Source organism: Pocillopora damicornis, chromosome 1, assembly GCF_964200805.1.
Source record: "Pocillopora damicornis chromosome 1, jaPocDami1.2, whole genome shotgun sequence".
Lineage (NCBI taxonomy): Eukaryota > Metazoa > Cnidaria > Anthozoa > Scleractinia > Pocilloporidae > Pocillopora > Pocillopora damicornis.
This window is the reverse complement of record NC_142670.1, coordinates 24612922-24633152: the sequence shown is the minus strand read 5'-3', so window position 1 is coordinate 24633152 and position 20231 is coordinate 24612922. Positions and strand designations below refer to the sequence as shown.

General features: G+C 36.4%; 2 protein-coding genes across 2 annotated transcripts; one reads left to right on the top strand and one right to left on the bottom strand.

Annotated features, from left to right (window-relative positions):
- Positions 1-461: 461 nt before the first annotated feature.
- Positions 462-6671, bottom strand: LOC113677522 (uncharacterized). The gene is made up of 5 exons (XM_027194346.2): positions 6449-6671; positions 4609-4665; positions 3624-3857; positions 2938-3039; positions 462-2300 (listed from the first exon to the last, which is right to left on the bottom strand). Exons 1-5 carry the CDS (start codon positions 6614-6616, stop codon positions 2052-2054), a joined length of 810 nt encoding a protein of 269 aa, XP_027050147.2. The 5' UTR covers positions 6617-6671; the 3' UTR covers positions 462-2051.
- Positions 6672-6695: 24 nt separating this feature from the next.
- LOC113677485 (uncharacterized) lies at positions 6696-19090 on the top strand. The gene is made up of 10 exons (XM_027194307.2): positions 6696-9354; positions 10353-10599; positions 11802-11899; positions 12138-12281; positions 12591-12648; positions 12942-13054; positions 13569-14449; positions 14758-14942; positions 16018-16105; positions 16419-19090. Exons 1-10 carry the CDS (start codon positions 6736-6738, stop codon positions 16516-16518), a joined length of 4533 nt encoding a protein of 1510 aa, XP_027050108.2. The 5' UTR covers positions 6696-6735; the 3' UTR covers positions 16519-19090.
- The last annotated feature ends 1141 nt before the right edge of the window (positions 19091-20231 follow it).

Genomic DNA, 20231 nt, shown 5'->3' with positions numbered 1-20231 from the left:
AACTGCATGTGTGATATACCTCAAAGAAATGCCAACTTTCGATCTCCCTGCTGTCTACAGATTCACTACTCAGCTTTAACAGAAGTCGCATCGCAATGGTTTAGAAATACGGCGAAGCATATAACTACACCAAAATGTTGCTGTACGCTGGCAGAACTAATTGACACGTTGGTATAAATTTACCTGCCAGTTTTCTCTACGCTCAGAAAATAAATGTTAAGCTGATTACAAATATTTTGTCATTGTGTTTTCGTAAGCTTCCTGTCTCACTAAATTCGTTTTTCGCACAACGTATCTAACTTTATTTCCCAATGGAGTGGGGGGGGGGGGGGGGGGGAAGGTGCCCTTGCAAATCTGTGACGCACAAATCTTCCTATGATTAGAGGTTACCGTAAATCCTCGTCCAAATACGTATGAAACTGAAAAGTACTGAGAGAATAAGAGAATAAGACTAAACGTTACGTGAATGAGAATTTTTCTATTGTCTCTGATTTAGCTATTTACAAGTTTTGGAATTTCTTATGAACTCTTGAGAACGCAATTGAAAACTTCTGTTTCCAATTTTTGGAGAAGGCATCTCAATTTCTAACGGCATCACTTAAAAGTTATTTACAAATAAATCTGTATCACGCAGTTTCTCCTATGATGATTATAGCGTTTGAAACAACGAAGTAGTTCACTTTTTAATAGAGAAATCTGGTTTGACGTTACGTTCTTGTGATTCCACAGAATTCCCTTTTACTCAAAAAGACGCTCTTAGAGTTATTTAAAATTTCCTCCTTGTAATCCAGTCCTATGTGATCGGCGATTCAGGCCTTTGATCAACGTTAGCATGTAACAGTACAAATAAGATGGCACTGAATTGACTGACGCTGTTGGTCTATGTAGAACTGCCGGGTCCTAACTGGAGTAAGATCCAGACAGTTAGAAATTTTCACTGAATTTCCATTTTTAGGTTTCTTCAAACTTGTCGAGAGTATCAGATGCTTGTTTGGAAATGTCAGTCGATTTCAAAAGTTGTGTTGATTTCCAATTGAAGAAATATACGAGCTTGGGCGTATTATAAAATCGCTTCGTTCTCAACTCTCACAAAGTTTGGCTCAGGTTTTTGCCATGCGGACTGTTTCCACGGAAACGGTAATAAGCCGAGTATTTTTGTTCGCGAAAGTCAGAAAGTTGAAAATAAACAGGTTTGATTGAGTGCCACATAATAAAATACTTATCAACCTCGGTTACTCGAGCCGTATTAGATAATATTGGCCCTGTTTCGTTTGTGTACGGACCTTGCTGGGCACTGTCCGTACTGCCACAACCTCGGGCCAATATTCCCTATTACAGCCCTCACGTTCAATTAGTAAGAAGTTCGTACTAACTGAATCTGAGCAGAAAACTTCACGTAGATCTGAAGAGAGGGTTTTGGATGTTTGATTCGTTTTTTTTTTTTTTTCAGTGTCAAGCGATTCAAAATTTTAGTTTAGCTTAGACAATTTTCCAAGCTTCCGCATATTATACATAAACCACTTCAACACTTTCGCTTAACATTTCTATTCAAACACCCGATTCTCTTAGTTTGAAAAAACCGTTAATGGGTTAGTTTAAGCACAAATTCAACAAAAAGCACTGATTAATTTTAAACTTGAAAGAGTACCGCAGGAAAAAGTATCACATAAAGACTCGGGGAGGCCAGAATATACGAAACAGGTCACATGATTGCGACTTTTTCAGTAAGACACTCAATCTACGACGTTAAATAGAAGAGTTCCTCTGGCGTTCAGGATGATCTGACGAGCCATGAACGAGCAGTTGAGTGAGGAAACACCTTTCTTTCGTTTTCTGTCTGTGTTGTGATCATTCGAAGAACGTGATCTTTCCATTTTCCTTCCGGACACTACGCAAGCAGGTCGCGATATCTCTTAGCACTGTTGCCTGAACGTGTTTTCTCGCCTCTACCCCCAAAAGTACAGCTTTCTGAAACTTCACGAAACCGTGAGTCTCTGTTATAATTCCACTTCTGAACGACTCCGTGACAAATAAAATGTGATCAAGTAGCTTTAAGTGTCTTCTTTTTTCTCTGTATACGGTGGGGGTGGAAGGGATTCGTCAACCTCTTGGTAAGCCGGTAGATAAGGAAACTTAATTGTCTGGTACGCAGGGGGAGGGGGTCGTTCATCGTATCGAGCAATTCTTGATTCTCTCTCCACTCCTCTCCGGCTTGAGTAACCTCTTGGTCTGTGATGTCTGTGTGAGTGACGCGAGTGGCGATGAGGCGTAGAAGTAGACTGACTTGATGACCTCGATATCTAAAAATTAAAACCAATCGGATGGAAAAATCTTTAAGTACTAAAAGTTATCTGCGGTTTAGTGACAGAAATGTGCAGTAAAACCGAAATTCCGCTTAAAGTAGTGTTGGAAGGGTGACTGGTCGCCAACAACCTTTGCGAGTTTTCTCCCTTAGACGGAACGAGTCTCCCCCTTCCATTTAACAGTTTTCCCCCAAAACATTCAACTGTTTTCTTCATGGCAGAACAACTTCCTTTTCTGCCAAAATCGTGACTTTCTTCTAACAACGTAAATTGTTTATTTAATCTGAAATTGCGTGTTGTTCAACAGGAAAAGAATACTTTCTGTGGTAAGGAAACGAATCAAAAGATTTTGGGAAGGGTAAATTTGTTTTAAATTAGGTGGCATACTAGCGATTGTGGTACAAGGGCAAACTTGAAATGGTGCGAAAAAACCATAAATCGATAGAAGAGTGGATTGACTTTTGTTGCCTCAAGAAGGATTCTTATAACACGAACAAGCATGGTGCGCCAGACCTACAAGGGTGAAACTCACAACATTTTTCCTATTTAGTAAACAAATAAATTTCCTATAATTAATGCAGATTATTATCAGTAATGAAGTAGCAACCCAGAAGGTTTCATAACTTCAACTTACTCTTCTTTGTTGCCTAATTTCTTCCAGGGTGTTTTCTGATGCAACTGAAGTTGATGTGATCATACAAACTGATGTTGAAAGTTCAACAGGCTCAGCTGTGTGCTGAAGAAAGAAAAAATACAAAAATAATCCCAAAAGTCAAAACTGACTCTAAGATAAAGGTTCCACTTGAGGGAATTAAAAGATGTTTCAAGACCTGTGTTCTTTTCTTTTTTTTTTAACCCTTTAACTCCCAAGATCTGATTGTTGATTCTCCCCTCTAACTGTTACACATTTCCTTATAAATTAGTCACAGGAATTTGGTGTTAGATCAAGAAAACAGCTTCTACTTGATGAGTTTTAGTATTCTCATCACATGATTACTGAATAATGTAAGGGATATTATAGCAATAATTTACAAGTTAATCCCTTCTTGGAGTTTAAGGATTAAAATGCCTCTATATGAAGAGATGACAATCATCTATTTTTTGGAAAGAAAAAGGATTTAGTGGTGTGATATTGATTCTGTAGTGCTCACAAAAACTCATTTTAATATCAGGCCAAATTTTATTGAAAAAGATACTTGACCTTGTTATGGGGTTTTACTTCAACAGTTTGAGCCCTGAGCTATGAAGTATTCATGCATTAGCCTCTACAGAAGTAAACCTAAAATAAGGGTTACACTCACAGAAAAACAATCACTCTACCTGTAGTGGGTGAGGATTGATAAAGCAATTGTGTTGAAAAAATGATGATTTAAATGCTACAAAGGCTCCTTTCATGCTCACAACAAATATGATTGCCACAACTCCAAGGAATGAACCAAAAAATAAGTTCCATGATACTTCTTTCTTCCCTGACACAATCAGTGGCAAAATGATCCAGAACATCAAGATACTTGTTATAATGGTCAAAACACAAAACATCAGAAAGAAATGAATCTGCAAAGACATAACATACAGAAAATTTTCAATCACCCTACAAATTAAGTGCACTGATTGTACAATCATATTTAATAAAGAAAAGCCTCCATTTGGCTCCAAATTTTTCTGAGAGAAAAGCTTAAGGACAGAAATGTTTATGAACACCTCATTGTTCCATAGCTGACTGTTCAAAAGGGATATTGATATTAAGAAAATTCTCCTTGTAAGTATCTTAGGAAATGTATAGAGAATAGAAGGGAGATTATACATAATGATGTTAAAGGATTAAGGGCAAATTAGAAATGGTATATCCAATCAAGTGATGTATTTACACCAATGGTACATGTGTGGAATCATTTGATGGATAATGATTATTTCACTTTGCCTACAATCTCCTAGCTCCCCGGTGTAAATTTAGCAAACAATGCCCAGGTGAAAAGTTTTCTTCTCCAGTATGAAAAGTTTGAAATGACAAAGTTTCCAACCATAATATAAAAATAATGTGGAAAAGTTGTCTTCTGAGCTTTTGTGAGGTACTGTCCCATTTTGTCTTCTTTCTTTCAGAGAGAAGAGGAAAATATCTTGACAATGGTGATGAAGGTTGATCACTGCCTTGATACGTTTTTCATTAACAACGAAGTGTGCTACTGCTCATCAAGGCTGGTTATAAATATTCTCCCTTATTGTTTTTGGCTTAACACAGCTGCATTTTATCTCCTTTGCTTTCTTGAATGAGGGCATTCACTCAACTGTCTAAAAGTTAACTTACAGTTGATTTTTTGGCATGTTTGTAACTAAGACATCCCACTCCTCCTGTGACAATAAACTGTAAAAGAAACCAAAAATACTTCTATCAGTCTGTTTAAAATAACCTCATTTTTCCATGTTTTCACCCAAAATAATAGTCTTCCAGAACTGACCATCAGAGAGGCAAGGGGAGTATTCTTTACCTGATAAGTCTCACCTGGCCTAGGGCATCTAAATGGCAAATTCTGCTACTTGAGCTTACTGATGGTTTATGCTTTTGTTTCAGTTTCTAGAAGGAGTCACTGGAAACATTTTGACTTCTGTTCCCAACACACTTAGAACTCTCCCTGTACTTACACAGATTAGAAGTATTGTTAAAAATGATAAATAATGCCTCTTTGTGCTATAATTGACCACTTCATGTACAGAATCGCACTCAAAAATACTTTTACTTTGATTTTAAGAGAAAAACACAGATTAAAAATAACTAAAAAGATTATTTTTATTTTAGTTGAGTGACACCAGTGACCGTTTAATAAATACAGGTGGAGAACAATAAAAACAGGCTGTTAAGTAAAGGGTGACCATGACCAGCTAATAGAGGTGACCACTTATTAGAGGTGAAAATTACAGTGATTAAGGGAAAAAAAATTCAGGACTTTGACTACTGACTGCTTAATACAGGGTGACCACTTAATACTGCGTCACTTAATACAGGTTTGACTGTAGCTTTAAAGTACCAAAGTACCAATTCTTTAATGGAATGATACTATGGCACTTGTTTCCCTGTTTCTATTTTAAAATGGTATAAAAAAATTTGGTCGCACATAATTTTAGATTTTTGAAAATAAAAGGTCTCCAACATAACACCAAGATGTCTTAGAAACACCCTAAATGTTAGGTTAATAAACTGATACTCAAAAGGAAGTATGGTGATCCATTGTAATTATTCAAATTGTGATCAGAAAATCAACATTTTTCATTCCACAAAGTTAAATTGATCTGATTGACCATAGCTTGAATTTCTTTTGGTAATAGGTACGTACAAAAATTCATTTTGAGTCATGTACCAAAATGGCTACAGTGTAGCTAGCCACTACACTTGAACTCATCTGACATTTGAGAAGAGGAAATTTAACTATTATTTGACCTGAATAAAGATATAAATTGATCAAAAAAGTTAACTCTCCCTCTAAGATTTTATAAATCCAAGCATAATCATCACCATGTCGATAGTAGAGCTACCACATAACAAACTATTATGAGTTTAGAATGACTCTTTGCTGTCGTTGAAAATCTAGTTAATAAGTGTAAATTTTGAAATTTTATTAATTCTTTGAAGCTGGAAAAAATAGAAGATTGACAAAAGTTAGTAATTCAGCCGCTTTTTTTAATAAAAATGCTACGTGATTTTGAAATAATTTTAAATCTCTACATAATATTTAAATTCAAATAGTCGTCTCCACTTGCTATTAACACAACTTAAACTCATGTCTGTTTTTCTGATCATGGGTGGCATGTAAACAGGGCAACCTAATTCCCACAACTTCTTTGAAAATAAGAAAATATGCGTAACTGCTAACTAAATTTTGTTATTCAAACTAACAACTGAAAGAGTAGATATGGCGTAGCAAGATTAAGTAATTGTAAAAAGACTTCTCTTAATGTCGCCAAAAATAAACAATACAACATGCGAGATTATTTTAAAAGGGATCAGAGAAGGATTACGATGCCGATACCGCAAATCTGATAGGGTCAATTGGAATGTCGTTTGTTTATCATTGTGGAATCATTTTGAAAATTCCAACCCAACACAGAACAACACACAGAACGAATTCGGCACAATTAATTTTCATACCCACCAATATTCCAGACCACACTGGAAGTCCTTCGGGTTTAAACTTAAAAAATGCTCGATGATCCTCTTCTCTAGTATTAAATGCGCCAATACCAACACCTACAAGGCCGCCTAATATTTGTACTATTCCTACATGAAGGGCTGTCTTGACAGAATAAAAATTCTCCGCCATTGTTTTAATTCTGCTCTTCCTGTCAACAGAAGTTGAACGGCCTGGCTACTAATGTAGATAAGGAGCGGTAGCTAAAGAGGACAGCAGCGAATCAACATGGCGTAAGTTTTGCGCCGAACATGGGCCAGTTTGTGGTTTTTGTCGTTTTGATCGGTGTTTTCTTCGCAGGACTGTCTTTCAAGTCACTGTGCCTCTATTTCATTGTCACTGGCGTAAGCTTTGCCTTGACATACTTATTTGTCGCAAATAAATGGGAGCTGGATGGTCTATTCGAGGAGCTATTCAAGATTCTCGAGCTGTTCGGTTTCGGAGCACCTCATCGTCTCGAGAACAGAATTCCTTACTCGTCTGCTTTCACAGATGATAATTTTTACCACCTGGATGAGATTCCCAAGCCTTTGGAGGAATGTTTCAAAACGCTTATCGAGAACATTATTCGTGATTTTATACGTTCATGGTACAAAGATGTCGGAGAAGGGGAAGACTTCATCTCCGAAACAAGGGAATCTCTAGAGATGTTGTGCATGGAGGGGTACAGACGTGCGTCGCAGGTTGATTCTCACTACTTGGTTGAACAAGCCTTGGTGGTTTTTCATGAACATCTACAAAGGTTTAATAAGGCAACGGCAGTTGTGAAGGCAAAAGACCCAAAACTGAGGCTTAACATTAGTTCCTCACAACTTCTCTGTCAAACCTATGAATCTCAATTAACTTCCACACCACCATCGCTTTTGAGTCCATCAGCAGAACTCAGTTACTTAAGGAATGTTATTGATTCACTATTAGCCGCAATGAGTCCAAAAGAAACCTATAGTTGTGACACAGGAAGATTCATTTTAAGAGAAATTTTAACTGTGCAAGTGATGCTACCTTTAGTTAGACTTATGACAGACCCAGACTGGATAAGTCAGGCAGTGATTGATATTTTGTCAGATGACAATGATGTGCAGGTTAAGGAAGTTAGTAAATCAAGTGTTGAGGGGAGTCATCCTGTTGTGGAAAGTTGTGATGAACCCAGAAATGCTGTAAAGTCACAGTTTACTAAAAAGATTCATACAGCCCCAGTGACAGAGAGCATCCCACCAGATCATGATCAGGAGAAGTCAAAGGAAGAAGGAGTGAAAAATATCCCTAGGAAAGAAAGTAAGGAATCTATCGACGACCCGGGAGAGAGGATTGAAATTACGTTTCCAGGAAGTGAAGAAAACCCAGATTTCAAGTGGTCAGTAAGTTCTCAAAGGCAGCCTCCAGTTGGAGAGAGTCAGCATGATAATTCAGAGTCCTTTTTGGTTATTTCAGTGGAAGAGAACAAAGAGGAGTTAAGTAGGAGGGAAGAGCAAAGTCCAAATGAAGGAAACTGGTCAACAGAGGTTGCTCCACCTTCTTCAGTAGAAAACCTGACATCCTTTAGTTTATCATCGTCATGGGGAATTTGTCCATCATCCCAAGACAGATCTTTTAACACAGGTAGTTTTGAAGACATGAAAGCAAATCTCTCAAGAGTTGAAAGTAATGATGTTGGGGGAAGGCTGGGAGGACTTGGAAGCAACTTAAAACAACTAACTTGCTGTCACAAATTTGAAGAAAGTGTTAATCAGGCTGCGAACCACCATAAGTCAAAACAAAAGGGAAGTAATGTGGAGGATGAGCCGTCTCCAAGGGTCAGAACTAGAAGCCTGTCTCTTCCAGGATGTGATGAACTCTTTGAAAATAGACCTAATGGTGAACTCATAAGATCTGTCAGTGTACCCAGCAGGTTGGAAATTGCAGATTTCAATGATTTTGAAGAATTTTTCACTCCAACCAGTCCAAGAAGGTTTAACAACCCTCAGTTGTATGGCAGAAGCTTTTGTAGCAGCTCAGACAGCTTTAAGTCAATGTCAAGTGACGAAGAACTTTTAGATGGATATATTGAGAGGGGAGAAGAAGCATTTGAGCATTGTGAAGATGTTAGGTACATTATGGGCCCTCACTGGGGAGGTGCAAGACAGAGAATAACTAAACAAGCTTCCTTTGAGGAGTCCCACGAGAAACAGTCATCCAATTCTTCTCCAGGAGCTTTGACTAGTTCTAAAGACATATTGTTACCAACCAACTATGAAAGATTAAGAAGCACCAAAAGAGCATTGCAAAGTCAAAAGGAGATATCAGAGTTAGCAGACATCAAGGAATCCTCTTTAGAAGATGCAGGAAAAGATCACTCTGGCAATGGTGCTGTCCCTCAACAGAAGCCTCTAGGTTTTGGATTTGGAGCAAACAATACAGAATCCTCCTTTGGTGATGTTTTTCTAACTGCAGGAAAGAAACTTGTCAACATCATGAAGTTTGATAGCCTGAGCAGCAGTAGTGCAAAGTCAACAGAAACAAGTTCCCTCTCAGGAAGCGAATCCCTAGATTATACTTCAGGGAATCAAAGCAAAGTTGCAACAAAGAAAGAGTCATTAGGTGATGGAAGAACAACATACAGTTCATTTAGTGGAAGACGGTTATCAAGAAGTGATGCTGTGATCCAAGAATCTGTGGATAGTGGAGGAGAGGCATATTTTGGAACACCTAGGGAGGATCATGTACAAGAGATTAAGGATATAAAAAGGAAGAGAGAAACAGTAGATGGAAGTGATGTGGGAGTGGTGAAGAGAATGCATCCTAGTCAATTGATTACCATTCCCAGCACAATTGTAGCTCTTGAAACAACATGGGAACCAGGGAGAAACAAGTACACATTGTACAAAATAGAGGTACATATTGTACTATAGTATTTGAATGTTGTTTACTAATAAAGCCTAACCTTTAGGTGGAAACTGAAGCTAAGTGTTAAGGTTTGGATTCAGACCAAATCTAACGTTAGTGCTCATCTGAAAACTGATAACACAGATTTTACCAGTGTGCAACTTCTTATCTTGAAAACAAGAGTTAAATTGTACATTTCAATTGTTAAACTATGTAGGTTTACTGTTATAATAATACACATGAAAAGTGCTGATTGGCTAGAAAAGAGTGAAGTTATCTTGTAACATTAGTGCAAATTTGTCTTGAGAAAGGACCAAATGATGAACATTTTTAACAACAGCCAAGTTTCCTTTATTGCTGGCCACTAAAAGCATGGTTCTGGTCGTTTGAAGGTTGGATAATGCTAACCACTGGATAAACCTCTATCCAGGTGATAATGCAATATGTTTGGCAACTGCGTTTCTATAGGGTAGCAAGTTATCCATTGGATAGCATTATTCACTCTTTATATTACTGGGCTCTGGACCTGATGTTTCAAAACAGCAGGCTGGCTGTTCTTTTCAAGGGCAATGTAACACTCTTATTGTACTTTACTAGGTTTTTAAATATATTATTTAATTAGCAATTGTAAGTCAGACTTCATTAATCCATTTGAACTAATGATTACCTATGCTAATTGGTCTTAATTGTTTTTGTTGTAACATTTGTTAGTAAGAAGTTGAAAAAGGCTCTTACTTGGCGTAGAAGACACAGTTGACATAAAACAATAGGGAGTAAAAAGACAAAAGAATGAGGAAAACAGTAAAAACTACAGATTAATGAGGCAGTGTTCTATTGTGATTTGTTCTGTGTGTTCTGCATCAAGAAGGAGACTTTGAAGCTGCCATGAACTAGGTTTTCATAGGGTATATTTAAGTCATGCATGCTTGTTGCATTTGTAGTACTTTTTTCACAAACAATGTTGTCACAAATTCATTTTGTGTTTGTTGCTGGTTACTTTGGACAGTATGACATTAGGATTTGGAATGATGTGTATAAAGCAGCAATTAAGGAAGCTAACAATGCAGCAAAGAAAGAAAGAACAAAGAGAAAGCTCTATGCTGGTACAGATAATCCACCAGAGGATGTGGAAATTTCAATGGATATGATCAAGAGAAGTGTCCCCCTGAAGCGTGTGATAAACCGACGCTACAGAGAGTTTATGGAGCTTCATAATCGTTTAACTGGTGGAAAGCTGTCAGGTTACATGAAAGGTGGTTTAAAATTAGAATTTGTAAATCCAGGCCTATGTTATGGAAATATTATTTTCAACGTAAACATAAATTCAATTAACCCCTCTACACCCTATTGTCAGTATACATATTCTTCATACTATTCTCTAGAAACTTACCTAGGGTGTTGACAAAGCAAAGTTGTTTAACAATGAAGAGCCTCTCCAGAGCCTCAAAGAACAAATTTTCACTCAAAATTTCAGTTATCAAACATTTTTAAACTTCCTTATGTTTCTTATCAACATCTGTTTTGAAAAATACAATTAAAAAGATAGGTCACAGTGCTTATTTATGAGATGAGATGGTCTAAACTTACACCATTTATACATGTACTTGCGCAAATCACGCGTGACATTTCATAGATTCACAGCACATTTTGCGGCAGCTGGAAGCAAGGGTTTTTGGGGTAACACAAGAGAGAGGTAGAAAGTCTTGGCCATAATGGAACAATTTCATATATAATTTGTTGAAAAATCACGAAATTTAAACAATATCAACTCAAGATGTTCCTATTGTCATTGCTCTCAAAGCCATAATTTTCATTTGCAAGTAGTGGGCTGTGTGCTGGCTTTTAGCTATATCTTTCCCTTCAATGAATTTTTTTCATTTCTTCAAATAAAAAGGAATGATTTGTACACCAAAATTATGCAATAAAATATATGGGTCACTGTACATACCTCTAAACTGGCCTATTGATTGAAAAACAATACAATGATCTCAGAATATGCACACTTATTCTCCTGAATACATGAATTTTTAATGCAGTGCAGGATGCGCAATGCAATACTGAGGAATCACCTTAAGGAAATCTACCACAGGTAAAAAATATTGGAGCAGTCTTGACAGAACAATCACTCGATAGTCACCAATGTTTTGATGTCTCGTGTAGGGCTTGAAGAACATATCATTTTAAAAAATGCATGCTTAGAACTGGTTGCCAGGGATTTCAAGAGCTATAGCTTAAACTATTTTAAAAAACATTCTCAAGGGGAAATTTTCAAACATTTCTTTGGACATTTTTAAAACTGTGCCCTTAAATATTAAAGCAATGTCAAATTACAGTCTGTTCTGTTCAGAGGTAAAAGATATTCTGAAGAAGTGTCACAGTGACATTTCATTTTGTGATTTGTCTTTTGTTTTAAATTGATAAATCTTATGATATAACTGTTTTGTTTATGATGCAGATATTCTGAAACCCAATAGGAAATACAATCTGCCGTTTGGAAGACTTGACCCTCATGTGGTAGAGGGAAGACGGGAACTCCTGCAACATTATTTATGGGTGAGTTTATCAAAATCATACACTTGGCAGCACCTCCCTTTTGTAGAACACAACCTTAAATATACATTAAATGAAATATTTTATGATTTATTGGTCTCCAAATTGTCAGCATTAATTAGCCAAGACTTGGCCAATGGTTCTTTCAAATGTTATTTCACAGAAGACATACAGCTAGGCTTTGATAGAGTTACATGTAATCAGTGTGGTGAAAAAATCTTCTTACCACATTTGCTTTTAGAGCTTAATTTTCAAACCAGCATTATGCAGTAGTGAAGACCTGAAGCAGTTTCTTGGTGTGACTGGAGGAGAACAGATATCTTTCATTAAACCCAGTGTAGCACAGATTGTGAGCCAGTCAGTTCATGTTCCACGCGTTGACAAGGTATGTCTTTTATGACTGACTTCAGTGACTGTAGTGTATGAGCTTGATATTGTTTTTAAAAAATCATAAGATGAGAAACATTTCAATGGTGACTGTTGAGAAATGCTGGACAAGGTTTGTGTGTACCCTGTAAGGTAACAAGTCTTTGAGATTAGTTCAGAGAACAAATAGATCTGTTTCATCTTATGATTTTACATCTTTATCACTTTTTATCAGCCATCTGCTAAGTGACATCTCATTATGCTGGCCATGTGGAAAGTTTCTTTACGTATAAGTGCTATAACAATTTTTTTCATTTGATTGTACCAGATGCTGAGTCGGCAAGTGACCAAAGTTATTGACAGTATCAAGACTGCTTTTGATTCAGGTAGCTGTCTATTTAGAATGTTTCTTAACCCTTCAACTCCCAAGATCTGATTGATAATTCTCCCCTCTAGCTGCTACACATTTCCTTGTAAACCAGTTATGAGAATTTAGTGTTAGATCAAGATAACTACCTAATAAGTTGGATTTTTCTCATTACCTGTTTGTAGGATAATGTATGGATATTATAGGGAGAAGTTCCATGTTAATCACTTCTGGGAGTTAAAGGGTTAAGTGAGTATTTCCTCTCATACCTGATGTAAAGTGGCAATAATTTTAATTCTACTTCCCTTTCAGTTGAAGAGGAAGAGAAAGTATCTGAGGAATGTGCCACTACTACTACTACAAGTGAAGATGTAGTAATTCCATGGAAACTAACCTGTTATCACAATGGTGCTTCTGGAAAATCAGTAAGAACAGATAAAGAAAAAGGAGAAGCTTTGGTTTTGAAAATTTTATGGATGTTCAGTGTTTTCTGTTTGGTTTATTTTGACACATTGACCATCATAAACAAAATGACATATTGAATTATAAATACATTGAATATCATGGTTGCCTTTTTTTTCAAAGGAAATGAGATCATGTTGCTGAAAGGAGACAGCAAATGCAGGGTTTTTGTTCATGAATATCCATCTCCTATCTTTGATTTGAAAAGAGAAGAGGATTGTACAATATTTTAGGAAATTCTCTGTACAGGCTTTTAGTGCCCAAGTCATATAGGCTCTGGTGATGGCCAAAATCATAGGTAGAGGTAAAATAGATGAAACTATTGGTCCCATTTATAAAGTCTACACTCTACCTGTGCTCATGGCAACAGATTCTAATACGAGCAGCCTTTCTTGCTATAAATGAAATCTGGTTTTGTGACATGTGCATGTGATTTTTGTTATATTAAGTATTTTAATGTTGAGCCATTATTTTCAGGGAATTGGTTTTGATCAAGAGAGTAATTCAACAGAGTCTTACTACTTGGCATTTCTTGCCTACCATGAAGAGTTCACTCCACCCACTCCACCTTCACCAATTCAGTCCCACTCAGAAGAAAAATACAAAAATAGTGATGAACAAGATGGATTTCACCTCTGGAAGGAAAAGTTGAACAAGAATGTGGCAGATTCTGACTCAGAGGAAGAAGCTTCCTTGTGGGATGCACGTCAGTCATTAGGACTTCGCACAGCTGGTGATGGAAGTGACAATCCTGATGACCCTATTCCTGCTCCAGAAGGCCAAGTGTTATCCTTCCAAAGAGTTCGCTCAGGAGCCATCTTCAAGAAGTATTTACCCAACAATTCACTAGCACCTGAGTCTTTGGCTGCAAATCAACCTGCTCCAAGGAGCAAGTCTATGGAGGAGATTGCCTCTGTGCCATCTACCAGCAAGTTTCAGTTCAAACCACAAAAGATTTTGGAAGTTGCCAAACGAATTGGGCAGGGAAACAGGAGTGAATCTCTAGAGAACCTTGATACACTGTCCACTTCTAAGAAACCAGGTACCTTCAAGAAATCTCTGAAAGAAAATTCAGTACCCATTCTTGGTGCAAATCCTAAGAAGAGAAAATTTGCTTCCTCCACGGAGTTGCTACTTCATCCAGAGGAACCTTGCATAGTCTCTAAAATGGATCAGCCAAGTAACCCTGAGAGTGGGTCTCATATGGATAGGAGCTCAGCTGGGTCAGATCTTCAGTGTCCTCTTTCAGAAACCATTCTTGCTCTGCTGTGTGAGCTTCTTAAAGAACGTAGATCTTGGTTGACAATTGACAGAGTTCAGCAAGCCTTCATGGCCATTTTTGGAGGGCTGTTTGAATGGTATGGCATGGGTTATATGTAGGTCCCAAAAACCTTGTATCAACATGAAATTTATGAGCATTAATTTGAAAAAAACTTCACTTAAAATACTATCGACTGATGGTAAATTATGCAAACAAGTTGAGATTAACCCTTCCCCCTATGTTATTACTAGAAACAAGTAGCTTTTCATTGTCAAAGCAGGGTGTTCAAATGTTAGATATTGAATTCATAATTACACTTAAATGCCCCTGTTCTAAAGAATTTTTTTGAAAGTTGTATTTTTGTTTTGAGAGTAACTTTAAGTGTTTTCTTGTGTTGAATTGAAGGCAGATTCAAAGTGGAGTAGATGACATCACAACTGATGACAGCTGGGCACTGTATCTTAACAAGCTGATTGAAGCATTATGGCCTGGTGGAAAGTTACGTGTAGAGTTTGAAACACCAAAAAGTGAGCTGGAAAAGTCAAGAACAAGAAAGGAAGCAGTACATGCCTTGATGAATGCATTCCCAGGTTTATGATATTGCTTGATTATAAGTAACAGATTTAAAAGTATAAGTTCAATGGGGAATATTTTGAGTTTACTAGACAAAATGTAATGAAAAAGTCCATAGGAACAATTGGCTAAGAGAATTTGAACTCAACAGTTAAAGTCTTTAGAGATTTTGAGACCTCCATGACTGCAAGCAAAATATTTGTTATTAACAATTGCACAATATTTATAGGGGTATGTCACACTGTGAGTTTGTGCCCTGGGTCCCTTCAGTTTGCCAATCATAGGTGTCAAATTGCTATTGTTTCCTGCTCTAATCAACAAAAAGCAGAGCATATTGGCCAGACTTTCATGTTTTCTTAACTATAATTTACTCTGTAAGGTTTGACAAAGAAAGACTCTCTAATAACAAAACTGATGCTGATGAGGACTTCTTTTTGAAAGGAAATACTAGTCATTAAGACTATATTTTGTCTCCACTACACAACAAATAACATAGTAGTGTAAACCAAGTACATGTAAGGTTATTTAGATAAGCCTGCCGAGAACCAACCTGGGACATATTGCCCAAGGCATACCTGCATGAATACATTTGCAACTGATATACCATATACAATCCTGATATGCAATCAATTCCTTACACGCTAAAAAATAGGTATACATCACTAGCATGTTAACTTTACCAAGTCAGGATAAGCAGAGATAGGCAACCACATTACTATGGTTATACGAAGGCTAAAAAAAACCTGCCAGAAAAAACCCCTTTGGGGAAAAAATATATGACAGGAAATCTGAGTAGGAACCATGGCCCAAACTCAAAGCAGTTAGCAGCCCATCCTACAAAGCTTCACAGTTATACAAAATAATTTTCCAAACAAAAGTAAATTTGGCATCAGCCAAAGGTGCAAGGTTGGTTCTGAAGCCAAGATGGACATCATGAGCTATACTTCCCCTTATATACCATTGCATCATTATCCATTATGCTTGGGCCTGAGGCCCAGGCCTTGTTGTATCTCATGCCAACAGAATATTTATTTCGGCTGCCTTATTTGCAGACTCAATCGTCAGAAATATCATTTTCATTCTATTTTCCAGGTTTTATCATGTTGTTGATTGGTCCTGGAGTTTACCATCAGACTGCTGTGAACATTATTGACTCTATGCAATATCCCCAAATCAACAAGTAAGATATATGCTAACTTACATTTTTACAATGATTATGTACACGGTTGTATTAAGTCAGCTACAGTTTGGTCATTCAAGCAAATCCCAGACTTAGCGTGGAAGACAGTAAGGAGAATTACCAATACAATCTTTGGGTGAAAGAGTTAAATAGCCACACTGAAATATATTTGTGCTTTCATTGGTTACTTTTAGTCATGAAAATGTTATAAACAAAATTAATAATTCTTGCAGGGGACCCAAGTATAGTTGATGCAAATGGTATTTAAAGTTCTAATAAGTCACTTCATGTTAAAAAATTTTTCTCCTGACAGAATCTTGGTTTACACTATGTTGGAGTTGCTGTTTTCAGAATTTGTGCCAGAAATTCAAGACAGCTTACAGTTCTATAGACGTGTGACAAGAGAAAAGTAACTTGTTATGTAACATGTATAATAATTTAGCTTATAGGAGATAAGCGAATGTTGCTTTTTATGCATGCTGATTAGCTAGTTCAGAAGTGAGTAGCAAGTACTATTCTCTGCCAAGCAGCTGATGAGACAAAAATTGAACATCAAGAGGTTAATTTTAGACCATTATTATAACTATTTGTTTGGCATTTGTGTGGTGTATAGTAAAATGACTATGCACCTCAATGTCAGTGAAAGTGGTGGATAATTACCTTGCTGCTTCCCAGCTCCCTAATATCCACCACAAGTCACTTCAGTAAATAATTGTTAAATATGACAAACAAATAGTTAAGAACAGTTTGCAGCATATGGAGACAATCATTTGGTTGCATGATGCTACCTTATCTGATAATTCAATGTCATATTAGGTTTTTTATTGACTAAATTTTATTTTCTTGGAAATTTGAAGTGTTACAGAGGCTTTACTCAACTTGTTCAGTGCAGTAATAGAGAGAAAGAACAAAAACATGTCAGATGAACTGCTTACCTAATCATCCACATTTTGCAATGCCTATGCTGTTGTAACTCTTTCAATTGATAGTCACCTTCATATGTGGCTATGTGTTGCATTTGGTGCTGGGCATTTTGTATATTGTTAGTCTGTGTGCATGAGGTACTTGCACATCATAGCCAGCATATCAGTTGATTGTCTCTTCCCAGTCTACTTACTAGGTATTATAGTGTAGCCTACAGTTTAGTTAGTAATTACCTAAGAGAAACTTTAAATTGGCAGTGAATGGTGTGGTTAATTAAATGGAAAAAGGTTATTTATTAAATTTTTACACAGATTTTGATTTTTGTTCTTACTGCATATGTTAAATTTCAGGTCAATTGTCAGAAGTAAGAAATAAATTATATCCTATTTAATGTACAATCAAAGATATTACATAAGACTAGTATAGCATATTTATGATTTTATTATTAGAAACATCAAAAAACAGAATTTGAGAATCTAAGTACTAATTTTTTATTACTATCACACAAAGTTGAATTACATCACATTGCATTACTTATTGTTTAAAATCACCAATGTTTTACTTGAAGTTAAAAAATGCAATAGAGTGGAATAAATGAAGGTTGATGTATTTAACTCTATCAGGTCATCTCTCTATCCACAAATATAATCATCATTCACCTTATAATGGCATCGTGATAACACTGAAAGGTTAAGTTTTAAGTAAAACTTTTATTTTGTTATTTTTATTGCTTAAATTTTTAATGGCTGTTGTATAAAATGACAAAAGGCTGCTCCTGGGCGATACTTTAATTTGTATGGTTTTGATGTATATTTGAAAATTCTCATTAAGCTATCTGCTTTTAATAGTGCTGATATTGTTATTTTAGGGGACTGTCACCCTCACTATGCTCATTATGTTTGGGTTTCCTCTTGAAAACAAAAAAAAATTTAGTTCTAATTTTTTAATTACATTTATTTCTTTTCAAATGGTCTCTAGTAAATGTTATCTTTTGAGACAGACTACATACCTGATTTTCAGTAGCTAAATGTATTTTCCTTAAACAGAGAAGCCTCAATTAAGGTCTATGTTTACAATTAGATATCACATTTAGTATCTAGCAAACTAAAGGTACCTTCAAAAATGGGTTGTGATGTAGGATTAAGCTGTTGTATGTGAGATCTCCTACTTATGGAATTTCCTTTAAACAGTCTTTTTTATAACTGTACAGTTATAAATTAGTGGACCAGCCTTTTTTGACAAGGAGGGGGATGAGGACTTAGTGCTATGGAAGTCACCCTGTAGGCTTTCATATTTCATTCTACTTTTTCATAGCCTTTTAACACAGTCTGAAATGTTCCCTAGATGTACTGGATTTTGTTGTTTACCAATTTTCATTTGCAATGTATTTTGTCTCAAAATGAATAACAGTTAATTTCTGATTACCTCAGTGAAGGTGGGCCCATTAAATTGTTGGTGCCTTCTAATTTGTAGAACCTAATAGAAGAATTATCGTTTACAGTCATTATTATCCTGATCATCACTTTCATGGGTCCTTTTTCTGCTTAACTGCAACTTTAAAATACATGTATAACTACTCAGTTTGGTATTGACTATCATAAGATGATTTTGGCCTTTGTCCTTTGCCTTGAAGAGTTAAGCAATTGTTGCAAGTATTTTGTTCTGAACTCTGACAAGTGGAGCATCATCTTACATCATCACAGTTTGACTCACTGTACTGTTTGATCTGAAGGAGTCACTTCATCTTTTTTATCACTTGGCAACAAAGACACAAAGACACAAAGACACAATCAAAGACACAATCTATACAAAGAAAAATTCTGCCTGATCCATTTTTCTCTCCCCTTCAAATGCCATTTCATTTTGCTGGGTGTCCATAGTCCAATCCTGCCATCCCCTCTGTCAACTAAAAAAAATTGTTTGCAACACATCTATTTAGAGAAATTTATCCAATATATCAAGAATTTATTGAATGTATTTAAGAAAGGATAATTATATGAAAGTACTCAGGTTCTCAGCCACTGTTGTGTCTCAAGATCAGTCAATAAATATGAAAATTGATTCATGATTCAGAACTTTGCATGTTGTAATTTAACCAGGATGGGGGTTTAAGTAAGAGTGACAGTGAAGAAATAATATGATTTGAGCAAAGTGATTCTGCCAAATTTACCACCACATAAGGATTTTCTCTTCTCCCTAAATGAAAAGCTGTGTTAGGTGTCCTGCCCAACAAGGTACCAGGTGTTTGGGGATCTCTAAAGGTAACTTTCTGGACTGGAAAGCTTGAACAGGTTGGGAATTTGATGTTACCTAGTACACATATTCAGCACTAATAATATACAAGAAAAACTTACACACTTCTGAGTGACTGAAAACGGGTGCATTTTTCTTGTAACACAAGTGCAAATTACAAATAGTGTACATACTGTCAGATTTTGTCTGTCTTGACTTTCTGGGATGCTATTTTCCAAGTAAATAATAAGTTTTAACATGCTTTTAGTGCAATTTGATGAAAATAAGCGATTTAAAATGTTTCAAAGTGTACAAATTGCACTTGCCCCACAGTTTCATGCAATTTTGTTGTCTTTGAGAAATTTATTTGTGCCTATCAACACCAAATTGCACTTGAGATAATGTTATTACCTTCACTAACACTACTGCCCAGATATCTAACTCATCAAAGTATTGCAGAAGAGTGGCTCCCCTCACTTTAAATGCCACAGACAGGGCCAGAACTTCTTAAATTTTAGGAAAATTTGGTAATTTATCAAATAAATATTTTGTTGTCATACAATAGTGAAGTGCCAATTCTAGTACATCTATTAATTCAAGGCTACAATATCCCCACTCCCACACGCAGCATTTCAACTTTTGAAGCATGGTTTGTTCAAATTCCTCCCCCCCCCCCCCACCCCCCTCCATGCTGAAGTTCCAAATGAGAGATTAAATCATCCTTTTTTTGTTGTCAATGCTAGTGGAATGCTAGTCCATTTGCCAGAGGCACTGTAGGAGTAATGCCCAAGAACACAAGACACTGATGCCACCTGGTCTTGGACCAGAACCTCTCAACCCAGAGTCAAGTACGCTGACCATTAGGCCAATGTATAGTATATTCCCCTGCAACTGTGGTTCACAGTTGGGGACAAAGTATGGGACAAAGCCAGAGAAAAATACAGAGAAAAATACAGAACGAAATTATAGT